The sequence below is a fragment of the Impatiens glandulifera genome, chromosome 9 (assembly GCF_907164915.1).
Source record: "Impatiens glandulifera chromosome 9, dImpGla2.1, whole genome shotgun sequence".
Classification (NCBI taxonomy): Eukaryota; Viridiplantae; Streptophyta; class Magnoliopsida; order Ericales; family Balsaminaceae; genus Impatiens; species Impatiens glandulifera.
Genome location: NC_061870.1, coordinates 20,350,729 through 20,371,374, shown reverse-complemented (window position 1 = coordinate 20,371,374; position 20,646 = coordinate 20,350,729). Strand labels below are relative to the sequence as shown.

Here is a 20,646-nt window from a genome sequence, read left to right as displayed (position 1 = left end):
GCTTACATAAACCCTAGTTTAGCCTCAATTCAATCTTCAAATCTAGTTAATGTGATCGTATAAAAAGTATAACATTTTCCTTGTACGGAAATCATGATACACAAAAAAGGGAAGTTTTCAATTACGCTCGAAGAAGGGACACCATGGGTGTTAGTAGGGTCGTTGACCCCACTTTACTTCATTCATAAAGTTTTTCTTTTTGATTAATTATATTTGTTTTGATTAATTTTTTCAAATAATTTGTTTTGTGTTTTATGGTAATGTTAACCTTAAATTTTTTTCGTAGTATACACGAATTTTAAACTAATATTTTTTTAATTAAAATAAAATAATTTTTCAACACATAAACTCTACCTTTTTCCATAAGTTTGTGAGATATAAATCATTCAAAACAAGACTCGAAAAAGAGTCAATCAATAAGTCTATAAGAATGCGAGAAACAAAATTGCAATTTGTCAAATTAAGTAATGGTTTAACATCATTAGCATAAATATAAGTCTTTCTCAAATCTTCATTTATTCAAACTAAATGAGTGTTTCATCATGATTATTGTCGTTGTAAAATCAAGACAACGTGGTCAATATTTGGTTAGAATTTCTTAGGTAATAATATTTTAATGAGTAAATAAAATATTAAGTAATCAAAATGGTCCTATGGTCTAGCGGTTAGGACATTGGACTCTGAATCCAGTAACCCGAGTTCAATTCTCGGTAGGACCTAATATTTTTTCCTTGGTATACACTCTCATTTTAAGAGTGAGAAGCGATATTGAGTTAAAGTAGTGAGCAATGGCAGCGAGAGAAAACTCGATGACGACGGATACTTTGCGAAGCCTTCTTCAATGTATCAAATTATCCTAGGTAAGCATTTATTTTTGTTGAATTATATTGAGTTAAAGTAGTGAGCAATGGCAGCGAGAGAAAACTCGATGACTACGGATACTTTGCGAAGCCTTCTTCAATGTATCAAATTATCCTAGGTAAGCATTTATTTATTTTTCCTTGGTATACACTCTCATTTTAAGAGTGAGAAGCGATATTGAGTTAAAGTAGTGAGCAATGGCAGCGAAAGAAAACTCGATGACGACGGATACTTTGCGAAGCCTTCTTCAATGTATCAAATTATCCTAGGTAAGCATTTATTTTTGTTGAATTATATTGAGTTAAAGTAGTGAGCAATGGCAGCGAGAGAAAACTCGATGACTACGGATACTTTGCGAAGCCTTCTTCAATGTATCAAATTATCCTAGGTAAGCATTTATTTTTGTTGAATCATTAACTCTATTTCAATGCTTCGTTATTTTTTCTAGAAGGTGTGTAATAGATGTGTCCATGCACGGGAAGTTGTGAGTCCATCCTGCCACAAGTCGTGAGTGTGTCACTCTACTTCCTTTCAATTGGTTCCCCACTTCCAAAAATAAACTGAAAATCCTTACATTTATTTTTATTTGAAAATAAATATAGAGATTTTGTTATTAAACCTTATATTTATTTTAATTTCTGAAACTTGCATCATAAATCAAATTGAAGTGCTCTTTATAATTATATCTAGAAATTCAAAATCAATATTTTGAGAATAATACAAGTTTGTTTACTTTGTTGGCAAGAGTAAGTAGTATTAGATAACATGACAACCAAGTCATCACACCTCGACGCTAACGTGACAGTAGTGTGTCAATTCACCAATCCGCGTCTTATTTTTTAACTTTAAGTCGAATCGGATAAAAATGAGAATAATAAAAATAAAAGTAAAATGAATTTTATTGTTAAGCCTAAAAATTATTTAAATATGTGGTGGAGATAGAGGAGGTTTTGATATAAAAAAATGGGTACTAGCTCATATGGCTAGAGATGGCAATGGGTACTCGTATGTCCGATACCCGTGGGTACGATAGTCGGGTTCGGGTATTTTAAATCGGGTTCGGGGTCGGGGTCGAGCATGGGGAGAGGGAGAAGGTACTCGGTCGGGTACGGGGTCGGGGATGGGGAGTGTACGAAACCCAAACCCGATACCCGATACCCGGTTATATTAATATTATTGATTTTTTTTATTAAAGTTTAATGTGTGACTTTTCAAAAATACTTCATCATTGCAAATGTATCATTAATATACATCATTTAATTTGATCTTATCCACACTTCACTCCAAACATAGTCATAAATACACTACACTCCAACTTTAATTATTTTATATTCCTAAAAAATAATTCTCTACATAACTTCAATTTTTATTTTAATAACAAAATATTACTCTCTCTCATAATTTTTCATATTCAATCTCTAATTTTTTTTCAATGTTCATTCTACTTTTTCTCCACTCTAGTTTATCTTCTTCAAAATTTACAAAAATTATGAGGTAGGTAAGTAATGGTTTTATTTTTATTTTTAATATTTCGATATTACTAATGTTAAAATTATTTATTAAAATTGTGTTTTTTTTCTTCAATCCTTATAATCATAAGTAATTTAATCGGGTAATGGGGTACCCGTCGGGGATCGGGTACCCGACGAATCGGGAATGAATATAGAAGTAGAGATACTCGTCGGGTTCGGGGTCGGGGTCGGGTAGTGAAATAAAAATCGGGTTCGGAGATGGGTACTTCACTACCCGTCGGGTAGGGTACCCGTTGCCATCCCTACATATGGCTGTAGTATGAGGTTTGTGGATGTAGAGCCAACTAAGTATTTATGGTTAATTCGATGCTACCACTACATGCACTACCTGTATCCCACTCATGAAGTGACACCTATACACAAAAGTAAAGCATTACCTCTCTCATTTGTTGGTATTTTTCTCTTGTACATGTGGCGCTTTCTTAGGGTTCATGATGATGGTGAATAATGATGATGGTGAATAATTTGAGGGTAATGATGACGAAGCTAATATTACTCCAACTGCATAATATTATGGAAACCATATATATATATATATATATTTAGTGAGTTTCTTACGATAATGTTTAACTAATATGGTTGTTTTTTTATTAAAACATAAAAATTACTAGTAACTTACCTGCATTTATATATGTTATAGAAAGCTGCTATATGTATCATGTAAAGTCAATGATGGTGAATTAATAAAACTACTTCATTATAAATTTCGAAATTGTAATTCGGTTTAAGTGAAGTTTTTCCTTAAAACTCTAATAAAATTTGTCTTAGACCTAAATAAACACATCCCTATCCGCAATTCAACCTTAAAATCTAGTTAAAGTGATTGTATACAAAACATAACATTTCTCTTATGTAAAAAACATGATACACGAAATAGGGATGCTTTCAATTATTGTCGAAGAATGGACCTCAAGGGTGTTAGTGGGGTCGAAGACCCCGGTTCACTTAGTTCGCCCATATTCTGAGTGCATAGCGAAGTTTTTCCTTTTGAATAATTATCAAAAACATGTATTTGATTGATTTATTCATATCATAATTTGGTGTGTCTTAGGTTGATAAGTATCTCGATTATTTTTAATATTTCCGAGTTTCACAATAATATAGTCTAATCTATATATATAATGATGCTTAATTTTTAAAGTGTCCGGATTGCCGGATCGAAAGTTGTTCTTAATTTGGATATATATATATGAGAGTAAATGAATATTTGGGTCGGATTGTGGGTTGACCCACCCATAAACTTAAAACGGTTAAAAATAAAATTAAAAATGCTATATGTATGTTTTGAACTTACATCCTAAGAAAACAAGTACAACCCTTTAACCAACAAGGCTAATAACACTTTATATTTTAAATTCAATACCAAATTTGATGAACGTGAGACATTTTAACAATATAAGTTTAACTTTTTAACTAACTAATATATATATATATATATATAATTATGCTTAATTTTTAAAGTGTCCGGATTGTCGGATTGAGAGTTGTGGTTAATTTAGATATATATGTGAGAATAAATGGATATTTGGGTCGGATTGTGGGTTGACCCGTCCATAAACTTAAAACGGTTAAAAATGAAATTAAAAATGCTATATGTATATTTCAAACTTGCAACCTAACAAAACAATTACAACTCATTAATAAAGTATGAATGAGACGTGGTTTGCCGATAGATAATAGGCCGTTAGCAATTGAAAATGGTTAAAAAAATATGAATAAAATATTTGATTGACCAAAGTGTGAGGTTACGATGTTAAATATTAAAAAATATGAAATAAATATTTGATTGATCAAAGTGAAAGTGTAAGGTCACGAGATAAGAGGTTCATTCGGAAAAAATATGTGATGAGATATGTGAGAAGATAAGTTGTTTGACCGAAGTGAATAAAATGTGTAATAAGAGCGTTTTATTTTCTATTTTAATATATTATTCGTGATTTATTAGAAAATTTAAACATTTAATACATATTATTATTATTATTTATTTATATTTTTATTTGTGTGTACTCGCACGAGACCGTAATTTTTTTCATGGTTTTTTATATCATTACCCGTACAAATGCACGAACTACATGCTAGTTAAAAAGAGTTACTCTTTAATTTTTTTTTTACCATTTTACATAATTTGTGATAGATATAAATAATCTATCAACCTGTCTTCTATAAGTTTTCGAGAAATAAAATTACATTTTGTTCCTTTCAGTTGCCTGTTTAACATTTTTATTTGTTAACATAAATACAAGTAGGGATGGCAACGGGTAACCTACCCGACGGGTAGTTAAATACCCATCCCCGAACCCAATTTTCATTTCACTACCCGACCCGACCCCGACTCCAAACCCAAATCCGTACCCGACAGGTATCTCTACGTCTATTTCGATCCCCGATTCGTCGGATACTCGATCCCCGACGGCGACGGGTACCCCCATTACCCGATTAAAGATTATAAAGATTGAAAAAAAACACAACTTTAATAAATAATCTTAAAATTAGTAATATAAAAATGTTAAAAATACAAATAAAAACATTACTTACATACATACTTATTTTTGTAGATCTTGAAAAAGATAAATTAGAGTGTAGAAAAATTAGAATGAAAATTAAAAAAAAAAATTAGAGATTGAACATGAAGGACATGAGAGAAAAATAATATTTTGTTAATAAAATAAAAGTTGAAGATTAATAAAGAAATATTCTTTTTAGGAATATAAGAAATTTAAAGTTGGAGTGTAGTGTATTTATGATGATTTGGGTAAGATGAAATTAAATGATATATTTATGATATAATTGTAATGATGAAGCATTTAAAAAGTCTCACATTAAAGTTTAATAAAAAATAATAATTTAAATATTAATATAATCGGGTATCGGGTATCGGATATCGGATTTGAGTTTCGCATAATCTTCATCCACGACCCCGTACCTGACCGGGTATCTTCTCCCCCTCCACATGTCCGACCCCGACCTCGAACTCGATTTAAAATACCTGAACTCGGCTATCGGGTACCCACGGATATCGAACATAAATGTATACATTATCATCCCTAAATATAAGTCTTCAAATATTCATTTATTCAAACAAATAATAAATGATTGTTTAGATAAAGGTGATGCGATTATTATGAACTTTTTTTTGTATTGAAATTTGGACTTGAGGTCAATATTTAGTTAAGAATTATTTTGAATATTAATTGTGAATATATTATTTATAAAGGTGAATAAAAAATAAAAGATTAAGTATTGAAATTTGATATTGAGGTGAAATTAGAATTATTTTGAATATTAATTGTGAATATATTATTTATAAAGGTGAATAAAGAAATAAAAGATTAAATATTCAAATTGGTTCTAGTGAGAAGCGATATGGAGTTGATGGAATAAGCAATGGCAGCGAGAGAAAACTCAACGACGCCGACGGATACTTTGCAAAAACCTTCTTCAATCTATCAAATCATCCGAGCTAAGCATTTCTTTTCGTTGAATCACTCAATTTCAATGCTTCATTATTTTTTCTTCTAGCAAAATGGTCGAATAAGCTAGTTCTTATAGGATGTTATTAGTTCATGTAATGGTAGGCTTAATATGACTTGAAATCAACTGATAACTCCGTGGATTTAGGTTAAAATGGTATGTGATGATGTTCTTCCGCGAGTACATGGGTTTGAATCTTTATCTCCTGTGTTCATGAACGGTAAATACATTGGAGATACTGTTCTTAAGTGATATCGCTGTGTAGAAGCATGGAACTGGAGCTCGTAGATTAGGGGAATGCTAATATGATATGAACATTTGAATTCCCCCAACAGTTTTTATATTAAGTCAGATGGAAACTTAATGGAGATCATTCTCAAAGGCTTAATCGTTGCTTTTAAATAGACTAAAGAAATTACGCCATTTGTTTGACTACCGGAGCAAGTTAGAAAATGAGATGCTAATAGGAAGTTTAACATACTTTCACCATTTAGATGCTCTATTCATTTTTGCTGCATCTGCTACTCAATCTCAGTTGTATCGTAATATGTTAGTGGAAGCCTTGCTGTATGTTAGTCGTAACTGAATATTACCAATTCCTAAAGATGTTTGATGGTATATCATTGAGACCAGCTTGTTCAGGAGTGTTTGATGCACAAGTTTATGCATTGTCAGTCGTCCTGCAGTCCCAGTAAGTAAATAATTTTTACTCACCTATGGTTTTCCTTGAAAATTCAAATGTATGATTCTCTTATACCTTTGTTGATTAGAAAAGCATGTTTCTTACATTTGAATGTATTGTAGCAGATCCTAGATAGTAAGGATTCTGAATTCATATGCCTGTCTTCCAAAAAGTCCTTACTTTAGGTTTAAGAATAAAGAGCAAATTTGCTTCTGAACTTTTTGAATGGTGTAATTTCCCTTTAACTTCATAAAGGGAAAGATTGCTTACACACTTATTGTTTTTGTTTCTCGATACGTTTTACAAATACATAAACATCTGAAATCTAAATTTAGTTAGAAACATGTTCACAATTTATTTCTACTTATGCATATAGAAACGGATCCAAATAAAGAAACAAAATCAAAAAGTGTTTCCAAATGGGGTACTCTTTAAATTACAGCAAATTATATCTACATCCTGCTCTTAATGTTTCTATCAAAAGTAAAAAATTACATCAGTGTTTAATTTCAACAAATTGTTTTCTTTCTTAAAACCCATTTTCAATGAAAATATTGCAGACAGGATAACTGACAGTTGCTAAAGAAAAACAATTATGGGTAATTAAGCCTATTTTCATTAATTTCTCTTGGCCTTTCAACCTTGTTTGATGTTGGATTTGTTTGAAATAAATACCAAGGTAAAAGTGGATTGTTTGGGGATTATTTAGCTTAAATAACTAATATATTTTGGTTGATGATTTGATTGATGATGGGATAATGAGTTATTTGGATATATGTTTGGTCATGATTATGGGTCAGTAGATCTCCTGCATGCAGTTAAAGAATTGTTTTATTTTATTTTTTCTGCAGCCAGGTTAGTTTACATGAGAATGAATTGAGTATCTTCAAGTTTCTACATACTGTTATTAGTTTGTACTGAAGTTCCTCAGACGATGCAATGAGAGAACAATATCGCAACCTTCTGAGTGAAACTGTAGTTATCATCTCAATGATTACAAATCTATATTCATCTAATGGAATATAAGACTTGATTATGTAGTTAAAGAAGCTCTTCATCTCCATGCCAGCAGAATCAGATACCAGGCTCTACGAATGCAAGCCCAGTCTAGTTGCTTTCATGGCTTGTACTGGTAACTTCGATTTATCCGCAAGGGGAAAACATAAACTGCGTAGAGATGTCATCTCTATCAGAATTGTATCACATGTTACTAACTAATAGAGTGACTGGGCATTCACACATTTGGCAATTGTATGCTTTGGATACTTTGCAGCATGAACTTTGTGCAATCAGTTGCTGCTCTTTCATTTGATTTGGAGTCCGGAAAGGAGGTGAATGAAGAGAGATTCATGTCGGAGTTGAAAGCAATGCTTGAGAAGGAAAGAGCTGTTGCGGAATTTCAGCCAGTTCTGGGCAACTTTGTATGGTTGCAAAGGAGGGGATGTTGCTTAAAATGATAGCGAAAAAGAATTATAACCCTGTCATTACGGATTTAAGGTATGAAAAGATGGAGATCGATGATAGCGAAGAACAGTGTAAAAAGAGGAGGAAGCTTCCTGATGGAATTAGGCATGGGATGGAGCTGTTGCGGAATGGGTTGAAAGTTACAGGGGATGGTATCTCTATGTTGGAGCAAAATGTCGAATTTCATGACAAGTTCCTCGCTCATGTTTCTCGATTAGATGATGCAATTGGCCAGTTAGCAGGTCAGTCTATTAATAGTAATAGATGAACTATCTGTTTTATGCTCTCCAATATTGAACGGTTATCATTTGAGCATCTTCTCTAAAAATGCTCTGTTTTATGTCATTTTATCTCTTATTTCCTGAGGTAGGTTTGTAAATTTAGGGTTCATCTTCATCCTATAACTTGGAAGATAGGTAAAGTTGTCAACCAGATGGCATGAAAAACAAAAGCTTATGGGATTCGAAAATTTGACCCACTATCCGGAAGACAAGATACATATAATATTCTGTACTGTTTTTGGTCTTTTTTTTTTAAAGTTTGGCTGTGATAAAATAAGTAGAGTTAAATTCAGATCCAGTGAGTATTCACATCTAGCGTTTGTAGTCCAACGGTTAGGATAATTGCCTTCCAAGCAATAGACCCGGGTTCGACTCCCGGCAGACGCATTACCTTTTTGTGTTGAATTGAGCTCTAGAGAGTAAATAGTGATACTATTATTCAGATATGGCTTTTTTGAGTGCAAATAAATTGCACTAATTCCAAAGAAGACTGCTCTCTAGAAGAAGGGATAGTTGCAGCGGGAGCAGCGACGCCAGCGTAAGAGGAAGAGCCTTGTGCTGCTATGAGAGCAGAGAGGATGCTGCCGAGGGGATAAAATGTTGATGATATCTGCAGTTAAAGCTAATATCTTATGGAAGCTATTATCAATGACTCGGACAAATGAATAGGTTCTGCAAACTCCTGATATTGACAAACAGCTGAGAAGGAACAAAGCCATAATTCTTGAAGTAGTATTTAATGAGATTTTGTTTATCAGAAAAGGAAAATCTGATGATAAGAATGATTTCCCTCAAAGCTGCATTTTTCCTTGACAAATTGGTAAATATAAGATTGTATTTGGCTACAGATGCAACATACCATTTTCTTTTCCCCTTTAACTTCAAATGTGTATCTGCATGCTGATATAACATTAATTGTTTCTACAAAGTCAATTAAACTTCACTTGGTGTGGTAAGTCTTTCTTATTTAATAACTCACAACTCATAATCCTCCTGAAAGTGATCTTCAGGCTTAAACTTATATGTAAAAAGGAGGGACTAAAGACTAGCTCGATCGCATTTACTACACTTGCACAATATACCGGTAAGTAATGATGGTTTCATGAAGAGATTGTGCCTTCCTTTATGGTGCTGACGTTTCATATCCATCTCACAAAACAATTATTATCTTTCTTCCTTTGTTCTAGTCATTATCCCTATGAATTTACCTGGTAAAGAGTGCTGTGCATGTGTTTCTTAATCTTGTTGTTCTTTTGTCTAAATTTTGAATAGTGTTTCATTTTTCTTGGAAATTTGTGCCTTTGCAGAATGTGATATATGCTCTTGCTTAAACATTCTCAAGTTTTTGCACAAGAAGAAAGAAGCCCTGAATGTGGTATCACTCTCTTCATCTTCTATGTAGTGTATGGTTCCTTAAATAGATCTTCTAAATGAATCCAAGAAGATATCCGTCCTCCTTGGACCACCATCACATTGGCATTGAAATATAGTTCTCATTATGGTAGGTTAGAAAAATTTAGAATAAGAATTTGATATGGAACCTGTTTGATAAAATTTTGTTGTCTGGAAATGTGAATATTATCCTTTAAGAATTTTGAAGATCTTCTAGGACTGGATTTACGAGCCTTGAGTAAATATGTAAATCCATGAAATTTTGTTTTCTAGTAACATATGATGAAATTTTCATATCAAAGAGGTATATTGTCGTCTCAAGTAGCATTAGACATGCATTCCTTGAAACATATCTAATTGGAGAATATACTGAAAAACTGACTAGTAATTGGAGAATATATCTAATTGTGCTTATTAGAAGTCATTTCAACTCATGATATGATTATGTTGAGTATGTTGGAATATTAAATATTATATATTCTTACGATTGATATCATATATGATATAATTATGAAAAGTTGGGTTCTGACTAATGTAAAATTCGGTGCTTCCATGATGATGAACTTGTAATTTGTTTTTTGCTTTTAGCTGGAGATAAGTTCATAAGTGTTGGCAGAAACAACACATTAAGAAGTGTTTTTAATATCTGGAAAGAGGTGAATAAAGTCTTGTTAGGTTCTTACTGGCTTCTACTTCTTAGTATTTACTTTATGCTCGTTTACTCCTATTATCAATTTCAGATTTTCCAGAAGAGAAAATCCAAGGGAGAAAGAAAGAGTGGTTTTGAATATCTGCACCTTTTGATCTCTAACCGGTAAATTCAGAATCTGGAGGCAATTTTCTTTTGTTTCTCTTTGGCTTTTAGTGACAGAATTTTTTTTGATTCTTTACAAGTACCTTGGTGATTATGATCTAATGTATGATGGGATCCATGAAAATGTTCTTCAGCTCAATTATCATGACCCGGTAATGAAAAAAACTGTAAGAATGTTTCTATGAAGTGTTAAATATATTTAATTTTTTATGTTTAAATAATATTTTATAACAAATAATTAATATTAATGTTGCATATTTAAAAATAATAATTATCATTTACCTTATGACTAGTGTGATAATTTGTATAAATTAGATTGTAACCCCGAAAATCTAACCCCGAAAATCTGCAGCAGCGCGTGCGGTTGACACGTTGCATGAGGACTCGGTGGGTCGAGATTAGATAGTTTTAACCTTGTTTTGGGTGTCAGGCGTCGTTTTAAAATAAAATATTATTTTAAAAAAATTGATAACACCTTACCGCTTTTAAAATTAATTAAGTAACATAATTAATTTTATTCAAATTTTAATAATTTAGGGATTTGTTGTAATCAAATGACAATTTAATTTTGTTTGAAACCCAATTTAAATTAATTAAACATAATTAATTTTAAAAAATATTAATTATTATTTATTTTTAAAAAATCAATAAAAAAGAGTGTACGTGTACAAACGTATTTTACACTAGGGTTTCATTTTAGTTCGAAGTTTGGTGATATTCGGGAAAGGGTTTTTGCGTTTTGTCCCCCACACCCGTTAAAAAATGATCTCTACTTTATAAACTTTGTTTTTTGAAAATCGTTTGTATAACATTTGAGTTTGAACTAATTATTTTTCAGGTACTAGTCATGTTTCTAGGTTTTATTATTATTTAAAATATTAAAACAGCAATATTAAAATGATGGTACATGTTGTGGATGATCACTAAGGAGTATTATACATGATTAACATCAATCATTTTTAAGGGTGTTAAGGTTTAGAAATAAATGTCAGACGAATCTTAATCAAAATATTTGTTTGGGAAGCATCTCGAAAATATTTTGAAATTATTTTACAATCTCTCGGATTTTTGAAAATGGATTGGGGTCCCTAAATTACAAAAATAATTTTAGATTTTTAAAAGTGGAACCAAATACGCCTTAGGGCCGGGGTCCTAGGGTTTGATTTTATCGGTCGGGGTCCGGAGATCCTCGATCTAGGTCGAGGAGCTCTCAGTCGAGGTTCGGAATCCTCGGTCTGTGTACCAAAGTTCCTTGGTCAGGGTGTTAAGGACTCTCGGTCCTTGGCTGGAATTTACCAGTTTAGGTGTATAAATCTATTTGTCCTAGGTTAGACTAGGGCTAAGTTTCTCGGTTGAGGTGTATATACATCTTGGTCTGGGGCTAGCTCTAGGCTAAGTCTCTCTGTTTTGGGCTCGGGAGCTCTCGATCCCAAGCTTAGGATTATCGGTCCCAAGGCTAGACCTCTGAGTCCTATGTCTCGGAAGTCTCGATCCCAAACTCATACATCTCGGTCCTAGGTTTGGGATTCTCGATCTCGGACTTAGACCTCTCGGTTCTAGATCGGATCTCTCGGTCAAAGATGAAAATCCTCAGTCAGACCTCTCGGTCCTAGCTCAAGAACATCGGTCGGACCTCTCGGTCCTATTTGAAATTCTCGATCATAGGTCTCGGTCGGACCTCTTGGTCCTCAAGAATAGAAAATGCAAGTTTGGTAATTTTTATTTTTGAGTTTGGATTCTTTTATCCAAGGGTTTGGATAGCTTCACAAAGCTACCAAGAAAATGTTGATCATCATCTCAAGGTATCAAACGACTTGGATGATGATCAATTTGTTCAAAATAGTTTGTGATAAAACAAATGAATTTTTAATTTTAAAACTATTTTGAAGTGCAAGGAGCTATTTAATAGTTTTCTTATACTTCATATACTTGATTGGTACCAAAACAAGAACATTAGTTGTTTGTTTTGACCAAAATCAAAAACTCAAAATTTGCATTTATTTTTAAATTTTTTTATTTGATCAAACATTATCCCAAATAGTTGCCCAACATATTTACAAATCATGTTGTGAAGCTTTCTAAGGTGTGATTCAACATAGTTAACCCATGAACAACAAACTCGATTTTTGGATTTTGAAAAATTTTAATTTGAGTTTTGTTATTTAGATTGGTTGATCGATTCTATCTTGTCCAGATAATTTCTAAATGATCCTAGGATCAACATTCAATCATAAAACAACATGAACAACAAGCATGGTGAGATTCTAAAATTTGACCCAATATCTAGAAGACAAGATACATATAATATTTACCTTATTCTATATTGTTTTTGGTCTTTGTTTTTGGACAACAAAACAACATGTTGAGTGCAAATAAATTGCACTAATTCCAAAGAAGATTGAGAGATAATTCTACACTCTCTCAAGTTGGGTAATAGATATTAAGAGTGACAACTTGCCACATAGTTATTCGAAATCCGACTTGGGGAGAGTTTTAGTGAGTATGTCAGCCAGAAGAAGGGATAGTTGCAGCGGCAATCGCGGGAGCAGTGATGCCAGCGTAACGGGAAAAGCTTGGGCAACTATGAGAGTAGGGAGATGCTGTCTAGGAGATAAAATGTTGATGATATCTGCAGTTTAAGCTAATATCAATGACTAAAACAAGGAATAGGTTCTACAAACTCATGATATTGACAAATAGCTTAGAATGAACAAAGCCATAATGCTTGAAGTAGTATTTAATGAGATTTTGTTTATTATTGTTTATCAGAAAAGGAAAATCTGATGACAAGAATCATTTTCCTCAAAGTTGCATTTTTCCTTGACAAATTGGTAAGTATTAGATTGTATAAGATGATCTTAATTTATATAACACAATAAGGAGAGATCCACCGTTTTAAATTCTTTTCTCAATTAAAAGAAGATAAATTTCACAGATATGTTTTTTAGAAAAAGAAATCAATTAGAGAAACATGTTCTTGTTTATCTCTTTCGTTTCTTTATTGTCTTCCTTCTTCTTTAACTTTTTTTTCTTTCTTTCTCCGTTCGAAAGTTCTTTTTATAGGCGGACTAACCGCTTTTAGATCTTTGAAAAGTCAGCCATTTCGATTGGAAGCTTTAATGGCTGGTCGGATCCTAGTTGAAGCTTATCTTCTCAGCCTTCTAAAGTTTTGACCGGTGAAGAAGATAACAAAGCTGCATCATTTGATCTTATCGAAAGTGATAAGGATGGATATGTGTCTTTTCATGAATCTAATAAAGACGCATCATTTGATCATATCGAAAAGGATAAGACGAGAGAACTCTAGATTAGAGAGAGTAAGAGGGCTATGGTTAATGTAGGGGTGGGTCGGTACGGTATACCTTAATATTTTATCCATACCTTATACTTTACCTAAAATTTCGGTATGCAAAAAATACATACCTTTACCTTACCTTGATTTCGGTATACCTTGTTTCGATATACCTTAATTTCGGTATACAAAAAATTCATACATTTACCTTACCTTAATTTCAGTATACCTTATTTTTGGTACGGTATCGATATTATACATTTGATACCTAAAAAATATATTAATTTTTAAAAAACTCAATCCCATCGGTAAGGTAGAGATTGCATATATTGAATAATATTTCAATATAATTATATTTTGATATTATTCAAAAATTATATTTCTATAATTAACTTAATTTCAAATCTATTTAATTATTTTCTTATAAGTATTATATATATATATATATATATATTTATATATATATTAACTTATAAATACTATTTCGGTATTTCGGTATATCTCGATATACCAAAATTTTAAAAATCTCATACCCTTACCGTACTAATAATTACGATATCGATATCATACCTTACATTTTTTCCGATATACCTTAAAAGTCGATATTTTCGATATATTATAGTACGGTATTTTTGATATACCTTTAATATCGGTAATTTCCCCATCCCTAGGTTAATGGGAGGCATGAGAGGGAGAAATGTTTTAGAGTTATGAGAAATGAGGGGTCTCTTCCATTTTTATCCAAATGTGGAGAGGTCCTTTAACTCTTTCTCTTCGTTCAATTCGTATAATAGGCCTGGTCTTCCCCCTATTATAGGTGTTAGGCTTTCTTGCTGGTGGGCATTAAATGATGGGTTTGGCCTGCATATAATGCTGAACTTGAGTTAATAGTTTAGGCCGGTTTGATTTAAGTTTTATCTAAACGTAGAGGCCCCTTAACTCTTTCTCTTCGTTTAAAAAGGTCCTTGGCCTTTTTGTTTATTTAATTCACATCCTAGACCTTGTTTGGGACCCATTTTCTTAGGCGTTTGGCCTTCTTGTTGGTGGACTTTAAATGCGGGGTTGGACTTGAGCTAATGGTTTACACCGGTTTGATTTAAACTTTTGGCTTAAATCAATTTCGTTTAATTCTTGATTGACTTTTCCTTTTTTATATCTCATAAATAATCTAAAATAAATTTTAATTTATTTTTATTTATTTAAATTGGATAATATAAAATTTAGGTGTTTACAAATATATATTTTATTATTTAATTAATTTATTTTTTCTCTTATTAATTTAAAAAAATATATAAATAAATAAATTAATGTGGAAAAATATATATTTACAAATTAATAGGTGAAGAGAGAGAAATGATTATTAGATAGAGGAGATAAAAACTATTAGAAGAGAAAAATAAATATATTTAATTATGCTTAGTCACAATTCCTAAACCATTATCTTTACTCTTTTAGAAAATGAGATTTAGAAATGAAGACATTATTTAACACCTCTAATAAATAAATATATACATAATAACGTTTAACTAGATAATTTGGAGGTGTCATTCATTCACGCACTCACTATAATAAGCGAGTATAATAGAGGTGTTCGCGGGTCTTCAGGTATATGAAAAAATTTCATGGGTCTTATTATAAAAAAAATATTTTGAGAAATTTCTTTCTCTCACCTATTCTCTCATTTTCCGCTAGGGTTTTGAACGGGCGAGACGCCATTTCGCTGCTCATGTCCACACTAGATTAACGATTTCCAAACGTTGAGTAACGACTTCCTCTGCAAAAATCATTGACATTTGAGCTGGAGTTGATGCATTTCGAAGGCAATTCTACTCCCTCTTTCACCCCGTGGTAAGCTTTATATTCTCTCTTTCTCGAACCGAAAAAGCATATACCTCACGAACAGGGGCGGAGCCAGTAACAACTATAACCGGACCCGGAGGGACTTATGTCGGGGAAATTGGACTAAATGACCCTAAAGATAGGGGTATTTGCGTCCGTGGTCACTGATAATTAAATTTGATCTGGTGACCACTTTATTTTTTTTGGACGAAATTATCCTTTTCGCGTAACGCGAAGTGGCTTCGCGAAACGCGAAGTGAATTAGGTTAATATAAATACTTAAAATTTTCATTTCCTTCATTTTGCTTCTCTCTCTTCTCTCTCTTCTCTCTCTCTGTTCTTGTTCGTCGGCCGGCGACGGCGAAAACTTTGGCGACGGCGACGGCGAAAACTTTGGCGACGAGGACTACGATTATGCCCCATGAATCTACAAAGATAAGAAAACCTTAACCTGAATCGATGTTTATAATACAGATTTATGTTCTTATTTCAATAACTTCATTTCAAACCCTAACTCTAACTCAAATCGATTTATGTTCATGTTTCCAGCATCTCCATCTGAAAACCTTAAATCAATTAAATCTGATCATATTGGTTAATACTGGTTCATATTGATTCATATTGATTCATTTTTTTGTTCATCTTATTGTTCTTATGTCGATGATGATATTTGCAGATCATATGGGTTCTGTTTCGCGAAGTGCTTCTCGTTACGCGAAGTACTTCTCGTTACGCGAAGGGCTTCTCGTTACGCGAAGGGCTTCTCGTTACGCGAAGGGCTTCTCGTTACGCGAAGGGCTTCTCGTTTCGCGAAGGGTTTCTCGTTTCGCGAAGGGCTTTATGTTTCGTCATATGGGTCTGGATTCAGTGAAGAAGTACTTACAGCAAGACGCAAACCGGCTAAGTGTCGACGTTATAGATGAAGGATTTTCTCAATAGTCAATACAATTGAGTTGTTTTCTTTTAGGTGTTCTATAATTATATGTTAAAGGGTTTATTTATAGAATTGCATTTTGAAAAGGGGGAGACAAAGAAATTGAGATTGGACTTGGATAAACTTCTCTTTCATATTAAGGGACTTTAATCCAATTTGCATTATTAAACTTAATCCTAATGGACATTAAAATAAGCTTCATTTACTCAAATTCTCTAATTAAAATGAGGCTTCATTTCTTTTGTCTGTTTTATTTTTTTAATCAGATATATATAAAGTTTTTCTAATTATTAATGTAATATTGTACTTTCATCCTGTCACCTAAAGAAATCAAATGATAAACATATTTTTGTTATTTACATTTGGGATAGAAATTTAAGACAAAACTCACCAAAATGTAATGCTTTTATCATTCATACTCACCAAGAAGTTTCAAACTAGACTAGAGAGTTATCATATATAAAGCTATAAAAAAACAAAAAATGGAGGACCAGTCTAGTTATTATTTGAACAAATAAGATATATCTTTTCTTTGGATATTGGTGGTAGTTTATTATGGAAATGAAAAATTGTTCTCATTCACCTAATCATTCACCTAATATTTTCTTTGTCCTCGTCAATTTGTTCTAGTTGTTCATATTGCGCACCATCATGCCCATTATTATGATTGTCTGATTTTCTTTGTCCTCGTCGACGACATTCATGTTTATACAATCCCTCCACTTCATCCTCCGGTTCTTCACGATCCTTTGGCTTCTCATAAGATCGCTCACGAGATTTCTCCCTATCACCCTCTCTATTTCTTCCCTTTTCACGAGATTTTTCCCTACACATGATAGGGGTGAACATTAGAAGCATTCATATCAAAATGCACAAACTGAAATTCAGATTAAAAAACACTAACTGTGTTTGGGAGAGGTACAATTCCAATTCTTTTGTTTGTTTAACAATTTAAAATTAAGAATTCAAATGAAAGCACCAAGGGTGTATGTAGTATTACCGGTTTGCATGACGATCAGCCCTTTAGTATTCGTAGTGCTTATGTAGTATGCCCTTCGCGAAACGAGAAGCCCTTCGCGTAACGAGAAGCCCTTCGCGTAACGAGAAGCCCTTCGCGTAACGAGAAGCCCTTCGCGTAACGAGAAGCACTTCTGCAAATATCATCATCGACATAAGAACAATAAGATGAACAAAAAAATGAATCAATATGAATCAATATGAACCAGTATGAACCAATATGAACAGATTTAATTGATTTAAGGTTTTCAGATGGAGATGCTGGAAACATGAACATAAATCGATTTGGGTTAGAGTTAGGGTTTGAAATGAAGGTATTGAAATAAGAACATAAATCTGTATTATAAACATCGATTCAGGTTAAGGTTTTCTTATCTTTGTAGATTCATGGGGCATAATCGTAGTCCTCGTCGCCAAAGTTTTCGCCGTCGCCGTCGCCAAAGTTTTCGCCGTCGCCGGCCGACGAACAAGAACAGAGAGAGAGAAGAGATAGAAGAGAGAGAAAGAGAGAGAAGCAAAATGAAGGAAATGAAAATTTTAAGTATTTATATTAACCTAATTCACTTCGCGTTTCGCGAAGCCACTTCGCGTTACGCGAAAAGGGTAATTTCGTACAAAAAAAAATAAAGTGGTCACCAGATCAAATTTAATTATCAGTGACCACGGACGCAAATAACCCTATCTTTAGGGTCATTTAGTCCAATTTCCCCTTATGTCCATAGTACTATTATATTATATTATATAATGTATAATTATCTATCTACTTAATTTATTAATTTCCACCTAATAGTCCGGAGGCCCACCATACTAATTAATATAATATATATTCTATTTAAACATTTAATCCATCTCATTTATATATTCTATAATATATTTATTATATCTAAACAATTTAAATCTAATTTATTAATTCTTAAATAAATAAATACAAATTTAACTAATCAATACTAATATATTATATATTATATTTATTCATAATTAAATACAATTTATTAATTCATAATTAAATAACCACTAAATAATATATAATCAATGGGTTCCTAATTAAAAATATTAACTTATTCATTTCTAATTAAAACTAGTTACCTACCATTTCAGCTTAACTATAAAATATGCTACTAACAATAATAATTATTTTGAAAATTTGAATTTTTTTTCAATAATTATTAGGTTTCTATATTTTGTAAGGCTAAAACGAAAAACGACATTCTGTCGGCTTAGATTAAAATTTATTCTCTTACCGGGTTTATATAATTTCAATTCTATAAATTTATGATACGACAACTATAACACTCAATAAAGAAATATATAATGTCTTAACTAAATATAATCTAGAAACTAATAATATGCGAGGTCACTAATATGATGGTACTATCAATATGAGGAGTACTTTTAATGGTTTTCAAGCTTTATTTTTTTAAAGATTGCCCTTATGCGTATGATGTGCATTGCTTTGTTCATCGACGAAAAATAGCATTAGTTGTCGCAACTGATAGGAGATCTCTATATGGCTTTTCTTTTCGAATTTAACGACTATTATCAATATTATTACATCTTCTTCAAAACGCAATATCGAGTTATAGTTAGCTCAAGAAAATGAAATTGATCGTTCTATTGTTGATGATGAACGTGATATTGGACGATGAGCTAATGTCATACTTTGTTTCGTTGTGCTTAAACGATTCATATTTTTAATATATCATAGACTATTTAAAAGACATTGTGTTATATATATATATATATATATATATTAGTTTTTGTGAAAATATTTTTAGCCCGGGTAGACTTGAAATCCTGGCTCCGCCCCTGCTCACGAACCCTAAATTTTTTGATGAGGTAGATTAGCTGATCTATTACAAGAAAATTGAATAAGAGTTTAGTTATGATTTCTATGAGAAATGTTACTAATAATAGTTTATTCTCTGTTTACAAGAATTGATTTTAAGCACAACTTGAACTGAAGTTGATAGTGCTGGAAAATAGCACCAAATTTTAAGAACATTTTGGGTTTATCGTTGTGTGAAAATTGAAGGGATAACAGAATAGGGAGTTCTAAAATTTTTAAGGCATTATTAGCACGTTGGTCATGATAAATAAAAAGAATTGAAAAATATAGGAATGTAAAAAGGACAAAGAAATAAATCATGAATGGGGAAATAAATCTTGAATGGGGACAGGAATCAGAGCATAAGTTGAACAACAAAGAAACCAAAGGAAGGTCTAAACTGGGTAATCAAGAGATGATTGGAATTGTTAAGGATATAAGAGTTTGGCTTAATATTTGATTGGTTATTTAGTTTTTTTTTATTAGATTTCAAATAGTTTTTCGAATTGATATATATATATATATATATATATATATATATATATATATATATATATATATATATATATATATATATATATATATATATATATATATATATATATATATATATATATATATATATATATATATATATTTATATACAATTTTAGGTTGAATAGTTTTTTTTTGTTTGTTTGATGCATATGAATTTTGTCGTATTCTTAAACGACAAATATTAACACAAACAAACAAATAATTATGTTTCTTAAAAAAATAGTAAGTAACCGTATTCGTTTCTTTTCTTTAATAAAAGTTTTGTCGTTTTCTAAAAAACAAATTTAATCTAGAGTGTATTTAATTTGATGCTGAACAAGTTTAATCAGTAATGCAGAAATAATATTGATTCATGTATAGTGCTAGAGAATTAGGAAAGAACTTGTTTGTGACCATGTAGTAACATGCATATCTGTTGGTACCACTTATCTTCTCTTTAGAATTTGTGTTTATGTTGTTATCAACAACTTTAGCTCTAACAAGAACAGTTTTTTTTTGTTTCATGTGTCCATCTAATAAAAATGTAGAAGACCTCTTGATTTGCATAGTTCCAGCAACGGTTGGCATAACCGTTGTCCCTTTACTCAGCTGCAAAAATTTATGCATATGGGAGGACTAAAGGTATTTTTAACATCATTCATTGTTACTATATTTATTGGAGCGTATGCGTCAACATAAGGCATGATATCAAACTTCAGGTAAATT

At 31.9% G+C, this 20,646-nt stretch overlaps 2 protein-coding genes and 2 non-coding genes across 4 annotated transcripts in view; all 4 read left to right on the top strand.

The window, feature by feature from the left end:
• The first annotated feature begins 647 nt into the window (after positions 1-647).
• Positions 648-719, top strand: TRNAQ-CUG. Its single transcript has one exon. It is a non-coding gene; the product is annotated as a tRNA-Gln (tRNA).
• A 5,031-nt stretch (positions 720-5,750) lies between these two features.
• Positions 5,751-20,646, top strand: part of LOC124913828 — a 44,009-nt gene continuing 29,113 nt past the window's right edge. The window contains exon 1 of the mRNA XM_047454250.1: positions 5,751-6,084. The gene's annotated coding sequence lies outside the window, so the exon portion shown is untranslated. The remainder of the gene's footprint in view (positions 6,085-20,646) is intronic.
• On the top strand, positions 7,875-9,333 carry LOC124915968. The gene is made up of 2 exons (XM_047456709.1): positions 7,875-8,252; positions 9,302-9,333. The coding sequence occupies exons 1-2, from the start codon at positions 7,970-7,972 to the stop codon at positions 9,331-9,333; spliced, it is 315 nt and encodes a 104-aa protein (XP_047312665.1). The 5' UTR covers positions 7,875-7,969.
• On the top strand, positions 8,607-8,678 carry TRNAG-UCC. Its single transcript has one exon. It is a non-coding gene; the product is annotated as a tRNA-Gly (tRNA).

Coding starts and splice junctions, on each gene's coding strand:
- LOC124915968 (XM_047456709.1), top strand. CDS start 7,970: ATGGTTGCAAAGGAGGGGATGTTGCTTAAAATGATAGCGAAAAAGAAT. Junction 8,253..9,301: donor TGCAATTGGCCAGTTAGCAG/GTCAGTCTATTA, acceptor AGTGATCTTCAG/GCTTAAACTTATATGTAAAA.